This window comes from Tursiops truncatus, chromosome 3 (genome assembly GCF_011762595.2).
Source record: "Tursiops truncatus isolate mTurTru1 chromosome 3, mTurTru1.mat.Y, whole genome shotgun sequence".
Classification (NCBI taxonomy): domain Eukaryota; kingdom Metazoa; phylum Chordata; class Mammalia; order Artiodactyla; family Delphinidae; genus Tursiops; species Tursiops truncatus.
Genome location: NC_047036.1, coordinates 864,120 through 883,660, shown reverse-complemented (window position 1 = coordinate 883,660; position 19,541 = coordinate 864,120). Strand labels below are relative to the sequence as shown.

The window sequence follows — 19,541 nt, the reverse complement described above, 5'->3', positions numbered from 1 at the left end:
AGCCCGGATCCGGGCGAGGATCGGGTACCTCGCGGCCGGGGCGCAAGACCGGAGGAGAGAAGGCAGAGACCCGGGCGGGGTCTCCGCGGCCCGGCTAGGGACGCCCACAGGACCCCAAACGCCAGACGCAGGACCCCTGCCCCCAGGCCGGCCCAACTCGAGTGGGACCGGCTGGTGGAGGTGATGCCCCCAGGGCGCCAGACCTCGGGATGGGCGGCCGCGGCGGGAGGAACGGACGGAACCGACGTCTGGGGAGAGGGGTCGGTGCAGCATCGGGAAGGCGGCCCCTGCGGCAGCGGCGGGAAGAGGGAGAGTGGGCAGGAGAGGGGGAGGGAGGCAAGACCCGGCTCGGCCCCGCGGGATCCCGCGCTGTGCCCCGCGCGCCCGCCGCCCAGCTTCCTCCCCGGGCGGAGCGGCGGGTGGGCCAGGGGAGCCCCGCCCCAGGCAGATGCGCGGGGCAGCCCCGGGGGGCGCAAGCTCGAGTGGAAGGAGACAGAAAACCGCCCGTCTCGGTCCTGCGAGGCCTGGGACCCAGAAGGGACCCTGCTGCCACTCGCCCCAGGTTCCGGGACGCGCGAGGCCTCGGGCAGAGCGCGCTGCTGGCCGCTGACTGGCGCCGGCGGTCGGGTCCTGGGGGGCGGGGCTCGGGGGCGCGTCCGGGCTCGTCCTCCGCCCACCCGGGGCGGCACGGAGGCGGAGCCAGGGCGGGTGAGCGCCCCCGGTGGCCGGCGGGGCGGGTCCCGGCGACAAGATAAGAGCCCGGAGCGCAGCGGAACCCGAGCGGGAGCTTCCGTGGACGCTCGGTGTCAGGACCCCAGCAGAGTCGCGGCTGGGGCGCACAGGTGAGGCCGGGCCGCCCCGTGGCCCGCTCCCCGCACAGGTGCCCCTGCGCATCCTCCGGGCGCTCCGCTCCCGCCTCTGAACCCGAAGGCTGCGGCCGGGGGGCGCCGGGCCGGGGCGAGCACCGTCGGGGAGCGCCGTGTCCCGCAGGCTGCGGCGTCTCCAAAAGTCGCCAACAGTTGGGGTGCACAGCGCCGCGACAGTGCCGTTGGCGATCTTAAGGTGAGGTGGCCGAGAGGTGCGAGCCCCGGAGCGGGCACGGGGCTGATGTGCGCCCCCGTGGCCCCTGGCCCCATCCTGCCCCAGGCTCGGAGAGACGGGGCAGGGGCCGGCTGTCCCGGCTTCCCTGAGGCGCTGACCCCTCCCTGCTGAACCAGACCTGCCCGGGGTTGGGGGCACCTGGGCAAGCGGCCCCCAGAGCCAGTAGTGGTGATTTTCTCAGCCATCGCTTCTTCTCACAGGGCTTAGTCTTTGACTTTTAAGGTGGGGCAGGGGTGCAGGGTTGTGGGGTGCTGAGCGTCCAGGCTGTAGGGTCGGACTGCGGCTCTGTTTCTGTTCTCGGTGCAGAATCACACTTTCTAAGCACCACATTCGCTTTCTGTACCCAAACCTGGCCTCTGAGGCCGGGGCTTCAGGGGTGGGGTGAGCTCACCCCAAATGCAGAGCCGGGGTCTCCCTGGCAGGTGGTCCCCGATGCGCCTGCGAGGGCCGCTGTCAGAGCAAACCGGCCGGGATCTGGAGCCTGCCCGGCCCTCTCCGCTGGACCCCGCTGCAGGCCCGTCCCTCCCGCTTCTCCCCACCCCCGAGTCCCTTCTGTCCCTTTTCATTCATCTCAGGAATGTGCTGTTGTGTTGGTCACAGAGACGTGGTGCATACGATGACGTGTTGTGGGTTTCTGTTCAAACTTGGGTGCAGAGGAAAATAACCCCTTTACCACTACCATCCTGCTACCTGCTGCTTCAGAGTGTGTGTGTGTGTGTGTGTGTGTGTGTACGTGTACACGTGCAAGCGTCTGCAGTTGAAACATCCAAATGCCAGAAGAAGTCATATTTGAAGCTGCCCTGGGCCTCGAGGGCCGCGTAATTTCTGTGTTACGCACTGTGTGTAATTCCTTGTGTTCTCCTTGATTATGTTACCCAGAGTTTCAAGAAGGTAACCTGGAGATGATTTCCCTGGTAAAGCTACTACGTGCAGGAGCTAGTCCTGTAAACCCCCAGGTAAATCCTGGCTGGAAGGATTTACCTGACCGGGAGCTCTTGTCCCTGCCCAGCCCTTCCAGGTGTGGCCACAGGTGGACATGAAATGTGCGGCCATTCCTTGAAGGAAACTCTTGTCATCGTTCCTTTGAAACTTTGAATTCCCGTGGCTGACTCTGGTTTTAGAATTTTGCTTTTGCCTTTGGTCTCTGAGTATAAAGAATGTATGTGCACTGTCGTATCTGAAGGTTGTCGAGATGGGGCAGGGGTGCAGGGTTGTGGGGTGCTGAGCGTCCAGGCTGTAGGGGTGCTGCCAGTTACTCCCTGGCCATGTGGGGAGTGCGGAGGTAGCATCCTGCATTATTACTAAATTAGAGAGGACACAGCCTTGCACTTGGATGGGAATGGAGAGGGGTGCGTGGGAAGGGGGGAGTGGAGCAGAGTCTGTCCTGAGGTCTCCACGGCCCGTCTCCCAGCCCCACGAGGAAGGCAGCTCATCTCCTACTGTCCTCAACCCTGGCTGTGTCCTCCTGGGTGCTTGGAGTGCGTTTGCTCTGCCCCCCAAAAATGGCTGGAAATGCCTCAGATCTGTGCTCAGGCCACCGGGTGCACCGTGATCCGGCTACTAAATCAGTGCATCCCTGTGTGTTTCTCTTTCATGCTGGTTGTAGACCAAGAGGGAGGAAGCTCTGAGTCCAGGAGGCCATGAGTAAGAGCAGGTGCTCTGTGGCACTGATGTCTTCCGTGGTGGCCACAGCGAAGGAGGCCAATGCCACCGGCCCGAAGGCGGTGGAACTCGTCCTGGTCAAGGAACAGAATGGGATGCAGCTCACGAACTCCACCCTCCTCAACCCCCCGCAGAGCCCCGCGCAGGCCCAGGATCGGGAGACCTGGAGCAAGAAGGCCGACTTCCTCCTCTCGGTGATTGGCTTCGCTGTGGACCTGGCCAACGTCTGGCGGTTCCCTTACCTGTGCTACAAAAATGGCGGGGGTGAGTGCGCCCCCCTCCCCCGCGCCCTCCTGCCAGCCAGGGCCGCACGGCTGGCATCCGGAGGAAAGCGGCGTAAGTGGGGCGCAGTTTCCCCAGATGAATGTCCTGGAGCTGATGCTGAGGCCAGGAAGGCAGGGTCCCCGAGCGAGTGGTCAGAGGCACCGTGGCTCCGCTTTCTGTTTCCAAAGGTGACTTTCACTTTGGAAAAGAAAATTCTCCAAGGCCCAGAGAGTGGTATCTTTGGCTGATTTAACCCGTGTTTACAAGCATGCAGAGGCCCGTGGCCGTTGACAGCACCAAAGATGCCCTGGGAGTGTGCCCGTCCCCCTCCCCCTGCACAGCCGGTCCCAGAACTCCCGTGTGTGGGCTTGAGGCAGAAAACTAAGAGATGGGCCAGGGTCACCACGAAAATTCGAGCTGAGAACAGGTTGGTGCCTGTTTCCCGTGAGTCCCCCGACTCTGCCAGCCCCTGTCAGGGGTCACTCCATGCCCCACACTTGGGGCTTCGGCAGGCTTCCTTGGGGAGGGCCTTCCAGGGTGCCTGGGCGTGGGTCGGCGTTTTGGCACCCCACTGGAGACCTAAGCAGGTACAGAAGTTGCCCCAAGACAGGCATCACTCTGGGGTCTCCCTGTCTCCCCCGCCCTCCCTGGAAGAGAGCCGAGACAAAGCCCTTATCTGAGGGGGAGCCAGAGGGCTTAAGGAGGCTGAGCCTGCGGGGCCTGAACTCTGTGCCCTGAGCGAGGCTGCAGCCCCGATGGAGGGAGGCTCCACATGCCAGGGGCCGGGCAGGGTCACATCCCGAGGATTCACGGCTCAGGAGGGGGGAGGGGGACACAGGGCAGGCCCTGCCGCGCAGGTGGGGAAGGGACGGCGCCCAGGAGCAAAGCCGCGACGTGGGCTGACCCGTGACTTGGGGAGGGAGCTGACCGGAGTCTTGGACAGCGGGGGCCAGGCATGGAGGCAGGAAGCTCACCGCCCCTGCCTGCAGGGAGCTTCAGGGAGAAACAGGGACAGGAGACGGATGACAAGGGTCGTGCCCAGGACGCACGTGGTCGGCTGGGACGGCCGAGCCGTCGCCCCAATGACAACAGGCCAGCCCGTCCTCGGCCGCAGGCTGAACACGCTGTCGTGTCCCCCAGGTGCCTTCCTGGTCCCCTACCTGCTCTTCATGGTCATTGCCGGTATGCCGCTTTTCTACATGGAGCTGGCCCTCGGGCAGTTCAACAGGGAGGGCGCTGCCGGCGTCTGGAAGATCTGCCCTATCCTGAAAGGTAACGGCGGGGAGGGCCCCTTGCACCCGGCGCGATGTGGACCAGGGCAAGCCTGGAGCGATTCTGAGCAAGTCAACCCCAGCTGTGTGCGTTCAGTCCTGCTTTGCTGGGTGTCTAGGCACGTGGACACATCCTTTTAATGTTGGTCCCACTTTAAAGCTCTGTAATGACTAAGGATTTGCGTGTGTCTGCTTGTTCCCAGGTGAGGCCAGCCTGCAATGGATGCTGTTTTGTCAAAGTGCTAAAATACTAGAAAAGATAAAGCACACTCCTAGCTCTGAGTCTGCCGTCCGTCACCTATGATCTGTCATTCATCTGCCTCTGCATCTGTATTAGTTTGCTAGGGCTGCCTTACGGAGTGCTGCAAACTGAGTGGCTTAAATAATAGATGTTTGTTGTCTCGAAGTTCTGAAGTCCAAACTCAAGGCGCTGGTGAGGTTGATTCCTTCTGAGGGCTGGAGCGGGGGCGCTGCTCCAGGCCTCACTCCTTGGGTCGTGGGCGGCTGTCTTCTCCCTGGGTCTTCACATCCTCCCTGCATGTGTGTCTCTCCATCCAAACTTCCCTTTTTACAGGGACATCAGTCACACTGCACTAGGGCCCACCTCTGTAAAGACCCTGCCTCCAAATAAGGTCACATTCTGAAATACTGGGGGAAAACGTCAACAAATGAACCTTGGAGGCCACGACCCAACCCACAGCACGATCTATCTACCATCTGTGGTGGAGTTCTTCCTTTCGATGGCCTGCTGGGTGAACCCTAAGGCATGAGCCCCTTTCTCCTAGGCTAGATGATGCACAGCTCACCCAGCCATGCAGCTGCAGGGAACCCCTGGCCCAGCTCACCCCACACGCCTCTGCAGGGCGAGGCAGCAGCTCTGGGTTCAGGTGCCAGTGCTGGGCGTCCCCTTAGCAGGATTTGCTCACAGCAGTCAAAGCTTAAGTAAGTCACTGGAACGGCCTCTGGTGCGCTCGGGGTTCCCGAGGGCGGAAGCGCAGGAAGCTGAGACTGCGGGCGCCTCTTCAGAGCCGGGCAGGTCGAGGGCACGGCCGGTGTCTGCGGGCAGGGCCGATACCGTCAGGGGCAGCGAGTCCACCCTGACACTTCAGGACGCGTGAGTTCATCCTGTCCTCCGGGCCTGCCGGGCAGCCAGCATCTCCCGCGATGGGCTGCGCAGCAGTCGGTAGTTACACAGCACGATGGTGCCGGGTCGGACATGAGGTGGGTCCGCCGTCAAGTGACCGTCCTGGGGGCGCCAGGGAAGGACGCCGGCTGTGCGACACGTTTACTTCGGCCTCTTTCCCGAGAAAAAGGACGCTGACCCCAGGGCTGCAGGCCCGCAGACAGAAGCACATTTCCAGCCGTGTGTCCTACCAGAAGAAGAATTTTCTCCAACAAAACTGCCAAAGTGAATCTCTACACTGCAGTTTGTAGAACGTCAATGAGGGGTCTCCAGGGGTCTCGAAGGACTAGTTAAGCCGGAAGAATTTGGTTACTGCAGAACATCCGACTCGAACAGCGAGAGTGTCAGCCCCTCCACGGGGAAGTTACGCGTGCAGCTGCGGGGCCGTCAGCACGGCCTGGCCTCGGAGCCTGGAGACCCGGGCAGACGCCAGCTGGCTCCGAGCTCTACTCCACGTCACGGCCCATCCACGCTCCTGCCTCCCAGGTCTGGAAACTCATCCTCCTGGAGGGCTGTGCGGGGCCAGTGAGGCCACACGGAGAAGCACCTGCAGCGCCCGCGGGCTGGAGATTTGGGGAAATCGCACATCACAGGACGTCAGCCGTCAAGCCTTGGAATCCTTGTGTTATCAGCACAGGGCTGTTTGTTGCAGATCAGAGAATCAACGCAAGAACTTCTATGTGTGAAGAAGAGACACCTTGAATGGTTTGATACTAACGAAGCTACGATCCCTAGCAGGTGATCACCTGCTCATTCAGGTTAAGTTTCTCCATAGGATGCCCATTGGACGGGAGGTCGGCATCGCTCCTTGAGTGAGGTGAGGCAAGCCGTGCTGTCCTGGATACCCTGATACACGTCTTCCTTTCCTTCCTTGTCTTAAAAAAAAGTTTAACTAATAAAATTGCACGTACTTTCATGTGTCATCAAGTAGGGGGAACACATGATAAACGAAGACATCAGTTAAAATGCCCCAAACGGTCATCATGGGGCTGCAGGTCCTCCAATGGGCGATTGGCGCATCCGGGCCCTGCGGAAGGGAAGCCAGCTCTCCGGGGAGCCCTCTTCCCCGTCTTTCCCTTCCCTGGACCCGGGAGTCCTTCCATGGGCCTGACAGCACTGAGATCAACCCGAGAAGGCCAGGCAGTGACGCCCACGGTCAGGGCGAGGGCCCTCAGAGGGCCGTGCCGTGTCCTTGGTCCCCGGCACTGTCCCTCCAGAGGCTGTCGGTGATGCTGAGGGCAGCCAGTGTGACCACGGGGCCTGGGACGGGGTCTCTCCCAGCTCTCCCTCCCTCCCTCCCTCTCCTTCCTCTGTCTCTGTCTCCCCTCTCCTTCCTCTGTCTCTGTCTCCCCTCTCCCTCTCATTCCCTCCCTGCCCCTCTCTCCCCCCTGCCCCCTCTCTCATAGACACACACACACACACACACACACACACACACGCACATACATAGGCACACACACACCAAGTAGATACGAAAGGCACTCAGACCCACAGCGGAGGAATTCTCTCCTGTTTTCTTCAAAGACCTGCCAATGAGTCTTGCAAGGAATGGGAGCTGCCGCATCAGGGCGTGTCCTCCAGCTGGGGTCCTGGAATTACTCTTTGGCCCCGACCCCCTCTTCCTGCTGAAGCCAGCTCGGGGAATGCTCTGGAGTGACCTGGCTTTAGTGGTGGAGGAGGGGGCTGTTGTCCCTCTTGAGGCCCGAGGATGCCCCGTTTCAGGTTGTCTGGTTAATTGCCTAAGATCACCCCCACTGTGTGTACGGCATGGAAAGCACCTATTTTAGCGACTATCAAATAATTTATTATATTTTGTGGTCAGTAATATTTTAGTGTGGTTTACCAAACTCTCCCTCTTTCTAAAAAGGAATTTTAAGTGGCTTGAAAGAAAACAAAATGCATGCAGAGTTAATATTAAAAATACTGAACAAACTGAGATTTAAGAAAATTGACCTTAAAAGCTGTGATCGAAACTCACACTCGGTCTTGAGCCTCCAGGACAAAAGAGGAACACATCAAGTTTTCATTCCTATTTTCACTGGAAGTATTAGAGGGGACCGAGCCTGCCACCTCCTTGGGAGGGACGTTTCCCGTGGCACAGAACGATAGAAGAAACGTATCGGGTGGAGCTTGATTTAGCGTATGTGATGACGTATGAACCCTGATCGTTCACTGAACAGGAGCGTTCTCAGAGCAAACAGCGCAGTGGATTTCCTGTGGCTGGGTCTTAAGTGACAGAAAGGAAGAACCTGAAGGGAGGGTCGGCGAGGGGCTGCCCTTGGGCGGCGCAGGGCCAGGGCTTCCTGGGGCTCTGTGGTCCTGGAGGACAGAACTCAGAGGGACCGAAAGAATGGCTGGCGCTCACAGCCACATCCCTAGGAAATCGCTCCTTCACGCAGGCCTTTGGGGCAGCTGGACGGCAGCGCCCTTGGATGGGGGACCCTCCGGGGCTGGTGTGCTGCGGCTGATGGGGCAAAGCCCACGTGCCCTAGGAGCCACGCCAGCCCGGGGCACCCTTGTCCCTCTGCTGTGACAGCGAGAAACCTGGCCTGCCCCGCGGAGGGCTGTCCACACGGCGGGGGGTTCTGAAGGACCGGAAGCGGAGGCAGCTCGCTCTCCGACCCCGGATTGGACCTGCTTTAGCGTTTGATCACAGGCTCCGTTGAGTTCCCCAAACTTCAAGCGGAGGATTTGGTGGGCAGCGCTGTCACCTTCCCAAGGTTTCCGGGCAGGCACCCACAGCCGCTCACCACCGCGGAACACCTTCCGTGACGCACTTCCCGCCGACGTGGCTGCCGGGGCGAGTTCACGGGCAGCCAGCCTCTCCTAAGGAGCTCAGGGAGCAGAAGTGCAGTAAAGAGTCATTTCACACTGATGAGTCCACGTTGCAGAAGGCCTTCTGAAGGAACAGTTGGGTTTTGCCATCACTGCTACTGAGCGTGTTTTCCAAGAGGGACCACATACCAGGGACTGTTTGCTTTTAAATACATCACTCCTGATACTGTATCTGTTTAATATCTACACATAAGTAAATTGTAGTCCCTCTCTTTTTGCTTTCAGAAGAGGAAAGAGAATTTTAATGAAGTGTCCTGAGCAGGAAAATAGCTTCTCCTAAGGGCTAGACCCATAAAAAACAAGCCAAGCCACTCCGCGAAGACGTCAGCTTGAAGGCAAGCTCCTCCCTGGACACAGGCGGGAAAGACGGGGCAGGGCGCCCCCCAGGTTCTAAGACAGTGAAGTTACAGTCAGAGCCCAAACTAGTCCTAGCAGCAACGCCGGGAAAGAATGCTGAAACAGGAGAACTCTGCATGGAGCCTGTTACAGTCAACCGCAGTCACGGGACCTGACAGTGCTCGTCCAACACTGAATAGGGAAGAGGTCTCACTGCCAGACCGTCCGTCCACCACAGCCAGGATGTCGCGTCTCCAAAGACTGCTCACCACTCTGTTCTGCTCCAGGAGCCAGGAGCCCCTCAGGGACCGTCAACAAATTCCAGGGCTTGTGATCCTGGAAAGGGACTCTGACAAGCCCTGGGGGCCCCAGCGTGGTCATAGGTGACCCTTGGAGACCCTGGATGGTCATGCATGGTCCTGGGTGATGTTGGGTAGACCCAGCTGACTCTGTTTGCCCTGAGTGGCCTAGAGGGGCATGGTTAGCTATGGGTGGCCATGAATGGCCCTGGACAGCTCTAGGTAGCCCAGGTAGGCATGGATTGTCTTGGAGGCCCTGGGTGGTCCTGGATGAGCCTGGATGGCTGTGGAAGAGCGTGAAAGACCCTAGTTATCCCTTAGTGACCATTGGTGGCCCTGCATGGCTCTGGGAGGCACTGGGCTCCCTGGGTGGCCCTGGATGGCCTTAGGTGACCCTGAGCAGTTTGGGGTGGCCTTTGTCGACGTGGTGTTTTCTACCCTTGGGTGTTCCTAGATGGCCCTGGCTGGGCCTGGGTGCCTGCAGACGATTCTGATGGTTTTGTTTGGCCAGCGGCCCTGGATAACCCTGGGTTGAGTTGCCCTGGGTGACCCAGAGTGGCCCTAGATGACCTTAGTGAGCCTGGATGACCCAGGCTGGCTGTGAGTGATGGTGGACAGCCACGGATGGCCCTCAGTTACCCCGTATGTCTGCGGGTGACCTGGCTGTACCAGGGCGTCCCTGGATAGCCCTGCATGTCTGGGTAGACGTCAAGGGCCACGGATGGTTTTGGAAGTGGGCAGCCCCTTCTCTGACCATGACGCGAAGTCTGGGACCCACCCTTTCCCTCGTCTTCTGGCGTGTCTAAAGGCGCTGCCTGGTTTCAGGACAGCCCAGGTGGAGCTGCGACCCGTGAGGGGAGGGGCAAGGGTGAGCTGCTAATGGGGCCATGCTCTCCCCACCAGGCGTGGGCTACACGGTCATCCTCATCTCACTCTACATCGGCTTCTTCTACAACGTCATCATCGCCTGGGCGCTGCACTACCTCTTCTCCTCCTTCACCACGGAGCTGCCCTGGACCCACTGCAACCACACCTGGAACAGCCCCCGCTGCTCCGACGCCCGCGCCCCCAGCTCCAGCCCTGACCCCAATGACACCTTCAGGACCACCCCTGCCGCCGAGTACTTTGAGTAAGTGGGGGGCCTCGGGGTCTGATGACACCCCCGGGGGTGGGGAGGGGGACCCGGGCCAGCCACCCGCCCCTGCTGCCTCCCGAGGATGTGGGGAGGACCCCTCCCTGGCCAGTGCCGCGTCCCGTTCCTCTGGGCTCTTGTGGGCTTATTTCTGACCCCACCTCTAGCAGCTCAGCACGGCTCCTGCAGGGAGACCTCGCAGGGAAGGGAAACTGGATGGGCTGCCCCACCTGCTCCCTGCGGCCCTTTGGGGTCTGTTGGGGGGGATGGCCCGTGACCCTGCAGATGCCGCAGGGAGGAGGCGTGTGGGGCTGGGCTCCGGGGGCTGCAGCACCGCCTCCAGAGGGGGCCGGGCTCCCCTTTCCCAGTCACCTTCCCCGTTCTCCCTCCGCTCATGGCCCGGCCTCCAGCCGGAGGCGGGACCATCAGACAGTTGCCCGAGGTCTTCCCTGAGGGAAGGCACCGTCCCACTCCCGGGGCCTGTGGAGCTGGGTGAGACAGCAGGTGTGCAGGAGAGAAACTGAGCCTTCGGGCACTGGGAGAATCTGTCGTGTGGGGGTAGGAGTGACACCGCCAGAAGGGCAAGGGATGTTCATGGAACCTGCAGACATTCAGCATCTGAAGTTGCGTGTTGCAGATACTCAGGGTCTAAGTCCTTTGCTCTAGAATCCCCGCCACACGTGGGGACGTATCTCCAGGACTGGCTGCTTCAGAAAGTGGCAGCGATGGGCAGGAACGGGGCGAGGCGGGGTTTGGGGGGCCTGGGGGGACCGCCGGAGGGATGGGGTGCCTTTCTCAGGCATTATTAGGAAGCGCATGGTTAGCGTGGGGACGAGGGTTGTGTGTGATGGGACTTGTTTAATTTTTTGGAAGATACTCTTTCTGGCAGTTTGGGATTAGAGAGTGAAGGAGTCTGGGGAGGGCAGGGAGGGAGGTTCCGCAAAGCGGGAAAGAGAGGGGCCACTGAGAACCCGCCTGCCCGGAGGAGGGAGAGTCCAAAGCTGGGGCGTGAGGGTCTGGGTCTCCAGGAGCTCTCAGGAGGGGGCGAGCGGGTTTCAGAGGACAGGCTGGAGACGAGAGTCCACCTGGGATGGGTCCCATTAGATCTGCCTGAAAGACACCAATGCGGACGTACCCGTGAGAAATGGAAACCCAGGCCCTGTCACCTGAGTGTGTGGGCAGGACACAGAGCGACAAACAAGCAAGAGATGATAGATTCGTCCAAGTAGAGGAAAGCACAGCGTTCATCAGAGCTGCCTGTGCATTCTCAGGGGCTTGTTGCCAGCCGGTTCATTACTGCATTTCCCAAACCTAAGAGCATCTCATGGACAGGTCAAAGCCCGGGCTGCAAGTACTCTCACCAGTGGCCCAGCTCTCAGGTTTCGTGTGTGATGGGAGACGGGGGACCAGAAAAGAGAGAGGGAGGGGTGGGGACCCCTGCACCAGAAAGCAGACATGGCTGTGGGCGAGCACCTGGGAGCATCCCACCCGTCCCACCACTGACAGACGTGCAGAATCAGCTCTCGCTAGAGTTGGGTTTAAGTTATCATTTCACCAACAAAACGATGGCTAAGTTTTTAAGCTAGTGTGTCTTTTGCAATTTTAAGATGGATTTTGGTGCAATTTAGAATGTTTAGAAAGCTTTAAGAGATATCAAATGTGTCAGGTGAGGCCATTTGGGGATACTTACCTTTTGTTTGGGAGGTGTGGAAAGAGTTGATTTAACTAAATGATTTTTCAGGTGAGAAAAATAGAGGGAAAAAAACTGATTAGTCAATGATTTATTATTAAGAATGCTAGAAGGAAACATATGTGATAGGTGAATTAAAAAAAAAAAAAAAGAGCTCACTAGTGAAGTCTGTTTGGAAATCCCAAGTCTGGAAGAGAAAGATTGAGCTGGAAAGCTGCCTGAACCCTCCACGTAAAGGGCTGTTAGCAGGAGCAGATGTCCAACCGTATTTGGAGGTGACCCCGGGACAAAGGCGGGGCCTTTGAAGGTTTACGACGCAGTCATAGATCATTAATGACACGATGAGTTATTAAACTGAACTGATGACACGCCAGGTGATTTCACTAACGGTGGTGACTGGGTTTCCCTGAGACAGGCCCCACTGAGTGTCAGGTCTGCAAGGGTTTTCTGGAATGTAAACCCACTTTATAAAGCGGATCTTTGTGGAAAGCATTACCTGTTCTTGAAGGCACATGTAATTAGGGAGCTCACATCCCACCATGAAATTCCAGGATAACTATAATCATTGAAGTAGTAAAGCTGTAAGTGCTACAGAGTGCATGTGGGCTTCGGAAACCCCAAAAGATTGGCCCCTGTAACTCCAACTAGTGTTAAATTTCCCTCAACTCCATAAACACTTATTAAAACCACCTTCACCTACTTCCTACTATAAATTAGAACGCGATATATTTAAAGCTACAAACTTGCCTCTAAGAGACTGCTTTAGCTGCCTCCTGCACGTTTAGTATGTTGTGTATTCAAGTATTCCCTGATCTGCCTTGTGATTTCTTCTTTGAGTCCCAGGAGATTTTTAGAAATTTGTTGTTTGACTTTAAAATACTTGGAGGTTTTCTAGATATATTTCTGTTATTGATTTCTAATTTAATTCCGATTTGGTGAGATAATATATTTTAAAACCTCATTATTCCTAAATATACTGAGGTTTGTCATATTGCCCAATATATGGTTTATCCTGGTAAGTATTCCACGTGCACTTAGAATGTGTATCCTGCTGCTGTTGGGTAGGCATGCTGGCTAGGTCCTGTCAGCTCCTAGTGCTGTTCAAGTTTTCTACATCCTTACTGTTTATTTGTTCTATCAGTTACTGTGAAAGGGGTGTTGAAATCTCAATTATAATTGCGGGTTTGCCTATTTCCCTTCACAGTTCTATCAGTTTTTGCTTCATTCATGTATTTTAAAGCTCTGTTCTAAAGTGCACACATGTTTATCAAATCTTTTAATTGAGCCCTTTTCCATTATGAAATGTCCCTCTTGGTACCATTCCTCATTCTTTTTTTTTTTTTCTTTTTTTGGCTACATTGGGTCTTTGTTGCCGCGCGCGGGCTTTCTCTAGTTGCAGTGAGCGGGGGCTACTCTTTGTTGCGACACGTGGGCTTTTCATTGCGGTGGCTTCTCGTCGCGGAGCACGGGCTCTAGGCGCGCGGGCTTCGGTAGTTGTGGCACGCGGGCTCAGTAGTTGTGGCTCGCGGGCTCTAGAGCGCAGGCTCAGCAGTTGTGGAGCACAGGCTTAGTTGCCCCACGGCATGTGGGATCTTCCCAGAGGAGGGCTCGAACCCGTGTGCCCTGCATTGGCAGGCGAATTCTTAACCACTATGCCACCAGGGAAGTCCCTGTTCCTCATTCTGATGTCAGCTTTGTCTGATATTAATATGATCACTCCAGCTCTCCTATGAATAGTGTTTGCGTGGGATATCTTCTCCATCCTTATGTTTTAAGCCTGTATGTATCGTATTTGAAGTGGGTTTCATGCAGACAGCGCAGAGTTGGTTCTTGCTTTTTTATTCACTATGACCATCTCTGTCCTTTAATTAGAGTGTTTCCAATCAATAATTATCAGTATGGTTAGGGCTTAGTCTTTCGTCTTGCTTGTCCCACCGGTTCATTGTTTCTTGTTTCCTCTGTTTATTTTCTTTGGAATTAGTTAATTATTTTGGCTTCCACTTTACCTGCTCCATTTGCTAATAAGCTCTAGCTCTTCTTTTCTTGTTTTGTTTTCTTGGCCACACCACACGGCATGTGGGATCTTAGCTCCCCGACCAGGGATCAAACCCGTGGCCCGGCTTTGGAAGCGTAGAGTCTTAACCACTGGGCCACCAGGGAAGTCCGTCTAGCTCTCTGTCTTCATTTTTAGTGGCTGTTACAGGGTCTGCAATCTGCGTCTCTAAGTTATCACAGTCTACTCTCTCCTGACAGTGTGGCCCTGGGCCAGGGCTGGGCTTCTGTGGGCTCCCAGCGTGCGGTGGCCCACCTGCTCTGCTCACCTGGAGGGTGGGCCCTGCGTCTCCACTAAGGCCGGGGTCCTGGCCTTTCTGGGGTGGGGGGCGAGGGGTGGGGGTCTCCATCAGGCCAGGTCCCTGCTGCCATGCCGAGTGGGGGAGGGCGGGTCTCTGCACAAGTGCAGCCCCCTGTTCCAGTCTGGGCAGGGAGGCAGCCCCCCCAGGACCCCCTCTCCTTCCTCTCCAGGCGCGGCGTGCTGCACCTCCACGAGAGCCAGGGCATCGACGACCTGGGCCCTCCCCGGTGGCAGCTCGCATCCTGCCTGGTCCTGGTCATTGTCCTGCTTTACTTCAGCCTGTGGAAGGGAGTGAAGACTTCTGGGAAGGTGAGGCAGCAAGGCTCGCCAGCTGGGGAGCGGACAGGTGGCCGTGGTGGGTTGGGAGTGGACAGGTGGGCTGTGGTGGGTTGGGAATGGACAGGTGGGCTGTGGTGGGTTGGGAGTGGACAGGTGGCCGTGGTGGGTTGGGAAGTGGACAGGTGGGCTGTGGTGGGTTGGGAGTGGACAGGTGGCCGTGGTGGGTTGGGAAGTGGACAGGTGGGCCGTGGTGGGTTGAGGAGTGGACAGGTGGGCCGTGGTGGGTTGGGGAGTGGACAGGTGGGCCGTGGTGGGTTGGGAGTGGACAGGTGGCCGTGGTGGGTTGGGGAGTGGACAGGTGGCCGTGGTGGGTTGGGAGTGGACAGGTGGGCTGTGGTGGGTTGGGAGTGGACAGGTGGGCTGTGGTGGGTTGGGAGCGGACAGGTGGGCCGTGGTGGGTTGGGGAGTGGATAGGTGGCCGTGGTGGGTTGGGGAATGGATAGGTGGGCCGTGGTGGGTTGGGGAGTGGACAGGTGGGCCGTGGTGGGTTGGGGAGTGGACAGGTGGCCGTGGTGGGTTGGGGAGTGGACAGGTGGCCGTGGTAGGTTGGGAGTGGACAGGTGGGCTGTGGTGGGTTGGGAATGGACAGGTGGCCGTGGTGGGTTGGGAGTGGACAGGTGGCCGTGGTGGGTTGGGGAGTGGACAGGTGGCCGTGGTGGGTTGGGAGTGGACAGGTGGGCTGTGGTGGGTTGGGAATGGGCAGGTGGGCTGTGGTGGGTTGGGAGTGGACAGGTGGCCGTGGTGGGTTGGGGAGTGGACAGGTGGGCCGTGGTGGGTTGGGAATGGACAGGTGGGCCGTGGTGGGTTGAGGAGTGGACAGGTGGGCCGTGGTGGGTTGGGGAGTGGACAGGTGGCCGTGGTGGGTTGGGAGTGGATAGGTGGCCGTGGTGGGTTGGGAAGTGGACAGGTGGGCCGTGGTGGGTTGGGAATGGACAGGTGGGCCGTGGTGGGTTGAGGAGTGGACAGGTGGCCGTGGTGGGTTGGGAGTGGACAGGTGGCCGTGGTGGGTTGGGAAGTGGACAGGTGGGCCGTGGTGGGTTGGGAGTGGACAGGTGGCCGTGGTGGGTTGGGAAGTGGACAGGTGGGCTGTGGTGGGTTGGGAGTGGACAGGTGGCCGTGGTGGGTTGGGAGTGGACAGGTGGCCGTGGTGGGTTGGGAAGTGGACAGGTGGGCCGTGGTGGGTTGGGAATGGACAGGTGGGCCGTGGTGGGTTGAGGAGTGGACAGGTGGGCCATGGTGGGTTGGGGAGTGGACAGGTGGCCATGGTGGGTTGGGGAGTGGACAGGTGGCCGTGGTGGGTTGGGAGTGGACAGGTGGGCTGTGGTGGGTTGGGAATGGACAGGTGGGCTGTGGTGGGTTGGGAGTGGACAGGTGGCCGTGGTGGGTTGGGAAGTGGACAGGTGGGCTGTGGTGGGTTGGGAGTGGACAGGTGGCCGTGGTGGGTTGGGAAGTGGACAGGTGGGCCGTGGTGGGTTGAGGAGTGGACAGGTGGGCCGTGGTGGGTTGGGGAGTGGACAGGTGGGCCGTGGTGGGTTGGGAGTGGACAGGTGGCCATGGTGGGTTGAGGAGTGGACAGGTAGGCCGTGGTGGGTTGGGGAGTGGACAGGTGGGCCGTGGTGGGTTGGGAGTGGACAGGTGGCCGTGGTGGGTTGGGAAGTGGACAGGTGGGCCATGGTGGGTTGAGGAGTGGACAGGTGGGCCGTGGTGGGTTGGGAATGGACAGGTGGGCTGTGGTGGGTTGGGAGTGGACAGGTGGCCGTGGTGGGTTGGGAAGTGGACAGGTGGGCCATGGTGGGTTGAGGAGTGGACAGGTGGGCCGTGGTGGGTTGGGACAGGTGGCTGTGGTTGAAGAATGATGTCAGGAGAGTGCTTTCAGCGTGAAGACAAGCACAACAAAATATTTTTGCTGATGAAAATATTTTGGTCCTTATCTGGGCGCCCAGAGCAACGATGACCAGAATGCCCCGTCCCTCGGGCTCACACCTGCAGTGGCTCTCCAGCGCCTGAGGGTCTTCCGACGGCCACAGGGGCTCTCCTCCACACCCCCGCGGCCCAGAGTCCATCTTCCACAAGTGAGCCAGGTGCCCATTTGCACAATCAGTGCAAATCACTCACATCTGCCTCATCAGGAGTTCAGCCAATGCTGCCTCCTGCCAGAGCCCAAGTGCAGAGAAGGAGGGCTCCTTCCTTGCCAAATTGTTTGTCCATTTTAATCCCCGGGAAAGACAACATACAGGATAGAAGGCACTGGACAGTCTCGCTCCAGGAGGCATTTTTTGAGCTGGTGTCCTGTGACTGTTTGGGCGCCGGGCTTCCCAGTCTGAGGTCCCCCTCTCTGAGCACAAACCATGAGGGTGGCCGGGGGCCGGTGCGGCCTGGTGACACTGTGCGCTCCCCAGGTCGTGTGGATCACGGCCACCATGCCGTACGTGGTCCTCTTTGCGCTGCTCCTGCGAGGCGTCACCCTCCCTGGGGCCGTGGACGGCATCAGAGCGTACCTGAGCGTGGACTTCCATCGGCTCTGCGAGGCCTCGGTGAGTGCGCCCTCCGCTCGCGGCCCCAGTCCTTGTGGGTCACGGGGCTCTACATCCCAGGCAGGAGACCCCAAAGGCTCACTCCCCCCGCTGTGTGCTGGGCCCACCGAGCAGAGTTCCCTGTCCAGGTGACGAGGGGCCGTGTGGGCACAGCAAGCAGCTGAATGGACCAGAGTAAGGACATTAGGGGAACAGGTCACCCAGGTTTCTGCAGGGAGAGAGCGGGAGTCGGCTGCCTCTCGACCTCTTCGCCGTGGGCCGTGCTCTCCCTGGAGGAACGCTCCCGGCTCCTGGGATGAGCACCTGTGGGGCCGCCCGGTCTGTGCCCGAGGCTGTTGCCGCTCAGCTGGATCGCAGCCGCAAGCTCTGGCCCCGGATGCATCCTCGGAGCTGGGCTGAGGCTGCGTGAACTAGGGTCCCCCTCGGGGAGCCAGACCTTGATGGTCAAGCACCCGGCGCCCCCGGCATAAAGGCGCGATGTGACCGCATCGTGGCCAGAACTTACTCCACAGTCAGGCTGCAGGTTTCTTCAGCAAAGGAAGAAGTAATTCTGGGTTGAAATATGAGAAGACAACCTCATGAAGAGAGGAGGCTCTGCCGGGCAATGGTGGGGCGGCGGTGGGTGGCGAGAGAGAGAGAGAGAGAGAGAGAGAGAGAGAGAGAGAGAGAGAGAGAGAGAGAGGCAGCAGCATCGCAGGGAAACAGGCCCAGAAGCGGGGAGGCTGGGCGAGAGGCAGGGTCACTGGAAAATCAGGTGGACTAGACTGGGCAGAGGGAGGGGCCCCAGTGGCCACCCAGGGAGGCTGAGCTACCGGGAGCAGCACGAGGGCGAGGGCATGGGGCCCGGGCCTGACGCTGCCAGGTTGTGAGAGGGTCGGCTGTGGGGCTCATCGGGCCGGAGGAAGCACCGCCTGGGGCAGCAGTGGGCAGGAAGGGCGAGAAGGGGAGGCAGACGCGGCTCCGACCCCAGGAACCGTGGGAACGGGGGGCGCTGGCGGGGCGGAGGTCGGGCGCCGAGGGGCAGCGAGAGGAAAGCCCCACGGTCTCGGCCCCACAAGCACACAGGCGAGGGCAGCCGTGAGCAGGGCACCAGCCGGGCAGCCCACCCGAGGACCGAGGCTGGGAGGGCAGCACACGGGTCTCCACGGACAGCTAAAGGCAGAGTCCGTCCAGCAGCGGGTCCGGGGCCCCACAGCTGCAGAGCCGAGCCCGGGGAGCTGAGAGGTCAGCAGGGCATCCGTCCTCAGGAAAGCCCGTGGCAGCTGGGGGGTGCTGGCAGGAGGAGGTGGCCTTGGGCGTCCAAGGCCAGCTGGGCGTGATCTGGAAGTCAAAGAGAAGTGGGGCGTCAGGAAGGACAGGCGGCATGAGGGTGCGCAAAACAGATGCCAGGGGTGTGAAGAAATCAGAGAAAAGTAGGAACCGGTGGTTGTCACAAGCGAGGTAGATTGGCAGATGGACGAGACAGATAATAGATTTCAGCGGACGGATGATGGATCATAGGCAGACAGGCAGTGGATGACAGATGGATGACAGAAGGACAGGCGTAGGTGGTGGGCGACGGAGACACAACAGGACTGGACCTGACCTGAGTGTCCCTGCCTCTAACAGTCCCGTCAGCTAGGGAGGGGAAGAGCAGAGACCAGGACAGAGCAGGCCCACAGCACTGGGCTCCTGGGAGACCACAGTCCCCAAAGGACAGGTCTATGCAGTCCCCAGCGCAGAGGCTGGGGCCGTTCCTGGTGCCCCCGTGGGGTTCTGGCTGACTCTGCACCACGTCCTCCAGGACAGAGCAGGGCCTGGGCCTCACCCGCTGGGCGGCCGTCCTGAGCCGTCCTCCCAGGACTGCTCCGGGCCCAGCGGCTGCCTGTACACCCTCTCCCAGGCTCAGGACAGCCTCCCCCAGAGACTGAGCGGCCCCGGCACCCTTCCCCTGGGGCTTGGCAGTGGGGGGCCAGGTCCCACAGGCCCCGAGGGGATGTGGTTGGGGACTGGCCCAGATCGGGGTGCAGGGCCCCAGCACCGTCCCAGGCTTGTCCCTGCCCACCCCCTGGGGGTTCAGCCATGATGGCTCAGTCCAGAGGGGCCACAGGGAGGGGCCTGGCCAGGTCCTCACTGGTCCGGGCCGGGTGGGAGCAGAGGTTCCACTGAGGGGCCGGGCCAGCAAGCGGATGGGGCGGAAGTAGCCGTCGGCTCCGTCCCTTCTTGTGCCCCTGGCAGCGGGGACCCTGTGCTGCTCTGACGTGGAGGCTGCCCTGCGGCCTGGGGCCATTGCTAGACCCCCATGGGGATGAAGGGGACTGCCTTCGGGGTCAGCGCCACTGTCCTCAGTGGCGCCCAGAGGCCCGGCCCTTTCAGGCCGTCCAGACTCTCAGTCGTTCATCTGCGGCTCTCGTGGAGCTGCTCCAGCGTCAGGCGGGGTCTGGGCTGGACAGAGTGCTGTCCGGGAGGGCTCCATGCCAGCAGGAGAGAGGAGGACGGGAAGTAAAGGAAGGGCAAGTCCAGGCCAGTTCTGAGAGGCTGCCCAGGCGGGCCCCAGGGTGGA

General features: G+C 59.6%; 1 protein-coding gene across 1 annotated transcript in view; it reads left to right on the top strand.

The window, feature by feature from the left end:
• The first annotated feature begins 2,721 nt into the window (after positions 1-2,721).
• SLC6A3 (solute carrier family 6 member 3) overlaps positions 2,722-19,541 on the top strand; it is a 36,480-nt gene continuing 19,660 nt past the window's right edge. Inside the window, exons 1-5 of the mRNA XM_033852742.2 lie at positions 2,722-3,027; positions 4,168-4,299; positions 9,855-10,080; positions 14,297-14,435; positions 16,865-16,999. Of these exons, the coding sequence (XP_033708633.1) occupies positions 2,742-3,027; positions 4,168-4,299; positions 9,855-10,080; positions 14,297-14,435; positions 16,865-16,999 (918 nt within the window). The 5' untranslated portion in view covers positions 2,722-2,741. The remainder of the gene's footprint in view (positions 3,028-4,167; positions 4,300-9,854; positions 10,081-14,296; positions 14,436-16,864; positions 17,000-19,541) is intronic.